Raw genomic sequence first — 9323 nt, 5'->3', positions numbered from 1 at the left:
ATGAGATCTCTCTCTCTCTCTCTCTCTCTCTCTCTCTCTCTTTCTTTTTCTTTTTCTTTTTTTTTTGCTACATACGCTATTGCAGACAGATATAATAAAAAAAAAAAATTAAAAGAAAAAAATAAGTAAAAATTTTTAGATATATGTGTACTTTTTTTCTTCGATGTTTCAAGTTATTAAGTAGGAAAGTCCCATTAGATTAACGGAAGTAGTTTATAATTATGCTTCAGGTGGCGACATCCAAAACCGCCTACCACCAGGCTGAATAATAAGTAGCCTATGTTTATTTAACCTGTTGAAGTGTGCTTATTAGACGCCCCCCATTTCAAGTCTCTGTGTAGCCTTTAAGATGAACCTCCTGTTTCTTGTTATCTCAATGATTTTGACCGTGCCATAGTTGTTAGTTCCACATAATCTAGCTTGAGTATTTCAGAAACTGCTGATCTCCTGAGATTTCCACACACAAAAAGTCTGTAGAGTGTACACAATAAACAAAAAACATTGTGTGAGCAGCAATTCTGCAGGCGGAAATGAAAGCGGTCAGAGGAGAATGGCCAGACTGGTTCAAGCTGGTAGGAAGGATTACTCAAATAACCACTCTTCACAACTGGGGGCAAACAGAAAAGCATCTTGAGTATTCAACAGCAGAAGACTACACTACCAGTCAAAAGTTTGGAGACACTTGACTGAAATGTTTCTCATGATCTTAAAAATCGTTTGAACTGAAGGTGTATGATTAAATGTTTGAAATTGGTGTTGAAGACAAAAATATAATTCTGCCAACATGTTCAAACGAACATTTTATTTACAAAAAAAAATATTTTTTAAATTGATGACCTGGGGCGAAATATTCCGAAAAACAGCCAATAAGTGTCCAGTATCAGTGGGAACTCCTTTAATACTGTTTAAAAAGTATCTCAGGGAGATTCCTCAAGAAATTGGTTGAGAAAATGCCAAGAATACATTTCTGGAAATTCTAGGCAAAAAGGGGGTCTATTTTGAAGATGCTAAAATCTTTTGTCAAACTTTTGCTAAATGTTTAATAATATAAGGCTATACATACACTGTGATATATAATGTATGCCTTAATTCTACAAAGCAGACTGTTCTGTTACTCTTTAGTCTAATTTGATGATTTGTTACTATCTCAATATTCATCAGATGAATTGTGGCTCATAGTGTGGTAATAACATTCTGCTGTTTGCAAAGTTTTAGTACCACTGATTGATTGGATTGTAGGACATTATTATTAAGTTTAATAATAATTTATTACAACTCCATTTATGAAAAAGTTGGGACAGTATGGAAAATGCTAATAAAAACAAAGAAGATTGATTTGTAAATGTACTTTGACTTGTGTTTAAACAAACAAACAAAAAAAATGTAGCAAGACAAGGTATTTGATGTTTTACCTAACTAACTGCATAGTTTTTTGAAGGTAACCATTTATTTTGAAATTGATGCATGCAACACGTTCCAAAAAAATCCAATTTAGGACTAATAGTGATGTGACAAGTTGAAATAAGAAGGTGATGTGAAACAGGTGAGGCAGTCATCTAATCATGGTATATAAGGAGCCTCCAAAAAAGACCTAATCCTTCAAGAGCAAGGATGGATCGAGGATCACCAATCTGCCAACAGATGTGTCTGTGAATAATCCAACACTTTGAGGACAACATTCCCCAAAGACAAATCGGTAGGATATTGGGCATTTCATCTTCTACAACACACAATACTTAAAATAATTAAAAGATTCAATGAATCTGGTTAAATCTGAAAGGGGCAAGGCTGAAAACCACTTCTGAATGCACATGATCTCCGATCCCTCAGACATCACTGTATTAAAAACTGTTATGAGTCTGTAATGGATATCCTGACATGGGCTCGGGAATACTTTGGTAAACCTTTGTCAGTCAAAACCATTCGCCGCTGCATCCACAGATGCAAGTTAAGGCTTTACTATGCAAAGCAAAAGCAAAGTAACTTTTTCAGAACTGAGTTTGTAAATGTATTAATAATTTATTAAGTACGAATGTTCAGACACAAGGATATGCCTGAAACGTTAAAATAGGTGATGTAAATGCACAAAAAGCAGTCATAAAGAATTGTATTGACTAATTGACTTAAATGATTTAAACACTTCAATTTATTATTTAAATTATTTATATTTATTATTTAGGGTGCATGGTGGCTTAGTGGTTAGCACGTTCGCCTCACACCTCCAGGGTCGTGGGTTTGATTCCCACCATGCCCTGTGTGTGTGGAGTTTGCATGTTCTCCCATGTTTCTCCAGGTGCTCTGGTTTCCTCTCCCAGTCCAAAAACATACATGGTAGGCTGATTAGCGAGTCTAAAGGGTGTGTGAGTGTGTATGTGATTGTGCCCTGCGATGGATTGGCACCCTGTCCAGGGTGTACCCTGCCTTGTGCCTGATGCTCTCTGGGATAGGCTCCAGGTTCCCTGTGACTCTGAAAAGGGTTAAGCAGTATAGAAGATGGATGGACATTTATTTAATTTATTATTTAAATGATGAATATAGAAAGAGAGGCTGAACATAAAATAAGCATGAAAACATTAATAAAATATACTTATGGACCCTTTTTTTCACTTTTAGTAAAGTAAAATTCTGAGAAACACCAAACATAAAAGATCACTTTGTTCCATGAGAACAAGCAGTGACCATAATTTTACAGCCAACTTCTGCTTGTGGTTTTACTGCTGTGCTGGGCAGGGCACTCAGTTGTGATGTCAAAATAAAGGAAGTCATGCCATAAAAAAAGTGTTGAATAAAAAGAAAAAAAACGCATGCATGTCAAGAGAAGGGGAAACTACATAAGGAAGTGAAATCTGTAAGTCAGGCTTCTGTCATGAGTCTCAGACACTGTGTGTCATTGTTGAAACGGAACAAACTGGAAAAGTAAAAACCTGACGATTTCACAATACATACCAAACCTCAGCATGTGATGCATTCAACCTTGCTTCTGTCACTGTATGAAATTTTTTTTTTTATAATATGGGAAATATTCCCCAGCTGGAGTACCTTAAAAATGAGTCATTTAACGCTGTGTTAAATGTAAATAAAAAAAGAATGCAATGATTTGCAAATCTCATAAACCCATATGTTATTCACAATAGAACATAGAAAACATATCAAATGTTTAAACTGAGTAAATGTACCATTTTAAGAAAAAAATAAGGTAATTTTGAATTTGATGGTCGCAACACGTCTCAAAAAAGTAACAAAAGGCTAACAAAAGGCTGGAAAAGTGTTACTAAAATGAAACAGCTGGAGGAACATTCTGCAACTAATTAGGTTAATTGGCAAGAGGTCAGTAACATGATTGGGTATTGGCGCTGATAATTTGTGGGGTGAGTGCTACCTTGTCACCAGTGCTGTGCCCTTTGTGTGCTGTGCTCACTGTCTTGGTTTGTCTAAATAGGAGTCCTGATTATCTTTTGGGTAGTGCCTTGCAACCTGCTGGAGTCTGCGAAATGAATGAATTTGGGTTGGGGTCATTTTCCTTGAGCTTATGGACTGGCTTTGGTCATGAAAAAAAATTACCTTGAGGTGTTATGTTTATTTTTGTTTTTCCTGTTTGTTTTGTTGAAGTTTGAGATGATTCTTTCTATTTCCTTGCATTCTATTTGATCTGCAGTATCCAAGTTAAGCACCATGCATATAGAGTATACTATAACTGTTTCAGTGTGTGGGCTTGTGGTATATAATTTCCCCTTTTCTTTTTGTTGTGTTCATTTCTCACCCAGTTCTGCATTTCTGTTAAATCAGTTTAAAGCACTGCACAACAGTGTAATCACACTGTAATCACAAACAGTGATTTTTTTTTCTTTGCTTGCCTGTTTAGCTGTTTTTGTTTGTTTCTTTTTTATGATCATGTTGTTTGTTTGTTTGTGTGTGTGTCTCAGTTTTTGTTTTTCTTTGTTTGACTTTTCTTGGATATTGAAGCTGGCGGCAAAGAAACAAAGCACAATGAATAGGATTATTAGGATCTCTTTGATGAAAAAAATACATCTTTTTGGTGTGCAGGGTGCTGGTGTGGAGGTAAAGCTGGACAGTTTGGTAGTTGATGACTCCCACACCTACTGATTTCCATCCAAAGATTGAACATGAACGGGTTTATAGTGCCTGCACATGAATCCCGAAATATGGACTGCCAGTGTCAATATCTGTCAGTGTCAATATCTATGAAGATATGGCTGCCACAGTTTCAATGAGCTCTGCAAAATTGAAGGTGTCTCGATGTTGGACCAAGACATTTATTCATCTTCGGTAACCGTTTTGTTCTGGTAAGGATTACGATGGATCCTGAGCACTGGGCAAGAGCGAGGATACACCTTGGATAGGACACCGGTCCATTACAGGGCACCATACACATACACACAATTGTTGACACTTACAGCCACTTTAGAGTAGCCAGTCCGTGTGGTGTACATGTTGTGTTTTTGAGGTGCTTTTTTGCATGATTTTATGCATTGCGCTGCTGCCACATGATTGGCTGAATGGATAATTGCATGAAAGTGTAGGTGTGCATGTGTTCCTAATAAAGTGGCTAGTGAGTATCAATCGTTTCCCACATTCTAAAAATTCTATGAATCTAGATCACCTAAGAGATAATTTCTTTTTAATGTGAACCCCACTGTGCCCCTGAAAATGCAACTACAGTTCCTCGACCTCAGCTACTTCACTTAAGTTCATGGCCTCAACTCTGGCAAGCTTCTATCTGATGTGACTGAGTAAGCTATAACTATCTTTACAAACATATTTCCCAAATCATGAAATTGCTTTAGATTTACTTGGTTATTTGCTTTGTTACATTCCAGAAAGGCAAAAAAATGTTTGCTTGACATGCTATCAGAATCTATTTGTATTTGTATTTGGTTAAAAGTAATAAACAAATGCTTATGGAAAAAAAGTTTCTGAAACTTTATTTAATTTTGTCAAAAATTGCCTTCATTATATCTTACAAGGCAACATATTCCACATCAAATCCATAACAGAGGAATTTGTATATTCACTTATATGTGCAACTGGCTGTGACTATGTATGTGTGTGTGTGTGTGTGTGTGTGTGTGTGTGTGTGTGTGTATTATATTTTAATGATGAATCAATGAATTTAAACTATTTATTTAAACTATTTTCAATTGTTTCCTATGTACTGAAAAGCATGAAGGGTTCTTATGAGTTAAGAAGTATGGCTCAGCCCCTCATGTGTTTGCTTAGTGTCAGTGGTTGATTTTTGTGGTTAGGTAAACATGACTAAATAGTTTTACATGACAGGGAAACTAGCAAGGTTGGCAATTCCACAGGCATTATTGCGGTTACGGGCCATCAGGACATAACCTTTCATTCCCCACTCCTCACCCCAACTGTAAAAAGGAGCAAAAGAGAGATAAAAAGGTATATAGGTAAGCATGAAATAAGACATACATACATAAATAAAGCTTTTCAAAATGTCAACATAACAGATGGTAAAAGTTGTAAAAAGAAAATCAACAGTTCTAAATAACCCACCTGTTTTTGACAATCCAGTGTTTTTTTCCCTTAGGTGTGGCACCATAGCCCACTGCCAGCACAGCATGGTTGATGCTCTCTTTGTCACAGTTGGGGTCATAATACACACCTGAGAGAAAGAACATATGAAGCTGAGCATTCTACACATGAAGAGGCATTGCTTCTGTCTTTAACAAGGCTTGTTAATGCAGGAGTAACGTTAAGCTTTGTTTTTGCCACTCACCTCTCTTGTAAAACTGGAAGGTTGACTGCATTGCATCAATGCCTACAGAAACTGGGCCAACCTTAGCAACAGCAGATGCCAGTGCATACTCACTGCCTTTCTTTACTTCTTTAAATCTTCTGCACTCTGCTGCCTTCCCAGATTTATTATATGCACACTGCTGGTCCTGCAGAGGGCAGTGTTCACACAAACATGAGAAGCAAAGTGGCACAGAGACTGACAGAAAACACTGAACACCTGCATTTAATAAGTAATCTGATCTAATATGTAATCTTCATCAAATATATCTGTTTGCATGCTGGAAATCAGAAAAAAAAAAAAAAACCTCCCAGAAACCACTGAGAAAATTAAATCCATTAAATCTGAAAATTTTCTTTTAAAATGCCAGAGATCATGAACTGGAGATTTAAATTACAGGAACTATAAAAGGCCAATTTACCACAGAAGGTACTGTATACATCATCATCATCATACCAATTGTGTTTTATTACTTAAATATTTATATGCAGAAGAGAGCCATACCTGTCCCACATAGGGATAAGCCTCCTCAGAATCAATACCTCCGTTGTCTCTAACGTAGCTAAAAGCATTGGTCATGTATCCACCACCACAGCCATCATTCTCAGTCACACAGTCCACCAGGTTCTGAGGGCTGAGGTTTACCAGTTTGCCTGTGGTCTTCATTAGCTGACCTTCTAAAGCACCGACTGAGCTGAATGCCCAACAGGAGCCACATGAGCCCTTAAGTAAGGAGAAAAGCAGAACACAAATTTTTATAAGCATTACCTCAGGTCTCTTATATTAAGAGCAATTATCAAAAATTAAAGCTACTAAGATTCATGCTGTCAGAGGCCAGCAAGGTTAGAGGTCCTCTGTATCATGATCTCTCACCTGGTTCCTGACAGGCGTAACATAACCAAGTTTACGGTAATCAATGGATTTGGGCAGTTTATCCAGTGAGTCAGGATAATAGGTATTCAAGGGATCATTGTCCATAGGAACCTGGAGACCCAGCAATTTCTCAGCTACTTCCTCTGTTGTCTAATTTGGAGAGACAGTTGCAGTTTACAGTTTAGCTCAACCTTATTTAACAGTATAATAACTGAATAATGTGAATTGTATTTCTATAGTTTACAGTATTATCAATGCAAACAAATGAATCAGAGCTTCAAAAAAGGTCTACCATTAGGGATGGTTAGGGTCAATACCACCCTGAAACACTGGACTGGTATTGGATTGAATTTACCATAATTCACAGGCATGTTTTATACCATGACCACGTGTGATGTTGACTTACATGACCTTATAATTTTTCATATGAACTTAGGACTCAAATCGTCATAAAGCATGCCACCATTATGTCTGCAATGTTTCTCATAAATTAATAACACAAAATTGTGAGCTGGCTTGGTTAATGTAAGGAAGGTCAGTATTAAATCAGTATCAAGTAATAATAGAAGCTCTGACATAGGTATCATTTAAAAAAAAAAAAAGGATTGGTTTATCCATTATATACTGTTCTTTGAGATTTTAAATAATTTAGAAAGCTATTCACTTCCAAAAGTCAATAGTACCTTTTTTACCTAAAGCACAGAATGACAAAGAGCAGACCTATAGAACATTAACTGCTTAAAGTTCTAGATCTAAAGATCTAAAGTGCTATTTTTGGCATTCTAATGAACTAGGAATGAAGAAAAGTGATTCTGGGAAACAAGATCTGAGGTATTCCTGACTAATTAAAAAATTCTCGACTTAAAAAAATTTCCAAGATCTGAAAACAGTTCCTCTTGCCTGGATCTCAACCTGCTCTCACTTCCTGGTTAACAGGTGCAGATAAAGAGAGCCTTTCGAAACTAAAAATGGGCAAAACTCTAACCAAACCATGTGTATTTTTATGTGTTTTATGTCAATGGGTTCCTTTATAAAAGTGATATTTACCATGTCTCCAAGGTGGTTCATGCCTAGTTCATAGGTGTGTAGGCCCAGCTCATACTCTTGATTATGGCTCTCAATCAACCTCATGTTCTTCTCCCAGACAGACCTACGAATAGCCTCCTCGCCCTACCAGGTGCATACAAAGTGATTAGTTTTGTACACGATTAGCATATGTACATGATACTGTATTACTATATTTGATACAATTCCAAAATCCCAATAAACTGAGGTTATAAATTGTACTGTATTGAAAATGGAAATAACTTTTTCAGATAATTTGGTTTTACCCAATTGACTAATTGACTGGAATTACCAGCAGCGGCACGTCAGGCATAACAGCTTTGTTTATTTAACAGTGAATAAATGGACATGCCTACTTAATCCATATGAAGATTAATTACACCATGATCATCAGAATCATGTGCTATGCAAACGAAACCTTTCAAACCCGTAAAAGAATTGCTGAAGAGAAAATAATTATTCCTACGACAGAAGCACATTCTGTTCTATAAAGATTTGCATACAGTATTTACTAACTATACAGTATAGAGTACATTACCAGGCCATTGTATTCCTTCCTGTGTGTAGTTTTCCAATTTTCCCATGATTCATCCAAAGATAAGGAATCCAGAGGATGGCTTACTGCAGAGCCCAGCAGCAGGAATAACATTAACCCATACTTAAACATAGTGCCTGCAGTGAACAAGTAAACAAGTCACGAGATCAGTGAGTCACAGACTCTGGCTACAGCGGCATACTGACTTCGTTACTGACTCACTGTGTCCATCTATAGCTGCGAAACATAATTTATCACAGGGGAGACCGACTCTAACATTTCAACATAAGATATATTCCTCGTTATTTGCTCTCTATAGAGAAAAAAAAATTATGCTATATGTACTTCTGCCTTAAAGGGCTTAAAGGAAAGTGAAAGTGATGTAAAGCCCTGCTCGAGAAGAGGTCTAAGTCCAACGGCCCATAAAAAAATAATCGAACCTTTAAAACATTTTTTTTTAATGACAATGCTAAAACAAACGAAACAAACTGTATCTAGTTACTTGAAACTGCGGATTTTGTTTCCAAGAAACGCAATGGATCAAGGTCTTCAAAGGATTTTAGTCATACCTTAAAGTTTGCGAGAAACTTAAAGCGAGAAAACTCTTCAAGTCGCTTCTGTAGCATGGAAGGTTTCGAACTCAGTCTGAAACGGTTAGACAACGGCTTTATGTGTTGAGCTTTTGAGGAAGTACTTCTTTTTACGAGAAAAAAAAGGAGGGAAGTTCATGAAAGTTTTTCTCATCTGGAATTCCAGCCCAGTGTGATGATGTCAGGTGTCGAGTTACAGCAGCGTTCAGGATCAGGAAACTCAGCAGGGAAAACTGTAGACCTAAAATTATGCTCCCATACACTTTAATCTCTGTAGAACTGTAGTGATTTTGATGTTTCTATAAATTGCTATGATTGTTCACTTGGGAGCTAATGTTCAGATTAATCCAAACTAAGTGTATAATGTTAAAAATGCAGAAGAATAGTAGCATGATTAAATTGACTTTACTTTCTTAAATATATCAATTTAGGTGTACCATCAAACCCTGATTTAATTTAATCAGTTATGTACTGTATACTATCAAATAAC

General features: G+C 36.6%; 1 protein-coding gene across 1 annotated transcript; it reads right to left on the bottom strand.

Annotated features, from left to right (window-relative positions):
- Positions 1–4917: 4917 nt before the first annotated feature.
- ctsk (cathepsin K) lies at positions 4918–8980 on the bottom strand. The gene is made up of 8 exons (XM_053629587.1): positions 8813–8980; positions 8247–8380; positions 7691–7813; positions 6644–6793; positions 6275–6493; positions 5753–5918; positions 5530–5638; positions 4918–5384 (listed from the first exon to the last, which is right to left on the bottom strand). The coding sequence occupies exons 2-8, from the start codon at positions 8373–8375 to the stop codon at positions 5285–5287; spliced, it is 996 nt and encodes a 331-aa protein (XP_053485562.1). The 5' UTR covers positions 8376–8380; positions 8813–8980; the 3' UTR covers positions 4918–5284.
- Between the last annotated feature and the right edge of the window lie 343 nt (positions 8981–9323).

Source organism: Ictalurus furcatus, chromosome 1 (genome assembly GCF_023375685.1).
Source record: "Ictalurus furcatus strain D&B chromosome 1, Billie_1.0, whole genome shotgun sequence".
NCBI lineage: Eukaryota > Metazoa > Chordata > Actinopteri > Siluriformes > Ictaluridae > Ictalurus > Ictalurus furcatus.
This window is presented reverse-complemented; position numbering and strand designations above follow the sequence as displayed.

What these genes read in the sequence shown, in the direction of transcription:
- ctsk (XM_053629587.1), bottom strand. Translation starts at nt 8,375, where the DNA reads ATGTTTAAGTATGGGTTAATGTTATTCCTGCTGCTGGGCTCTGCAGTA. An exon ending in GGAAGGAATACAATGGCCTG is followed by an intron (nt 7,814 to 8,246) that starts GTAATGTACTCT and finishes TGCACCTGGTAG; the next exon opens with GGCGAGGAGGCTATTCGTAG. An exon ending in CTTATCCCTATGTGGGACAG is followed by an intron (nt 5,919 to 6,274) that starts GTATGGCTCTCT and finishes TGCCCTCTGCAG; the next exon opens with GACCAGCAGTGTGCATATAA.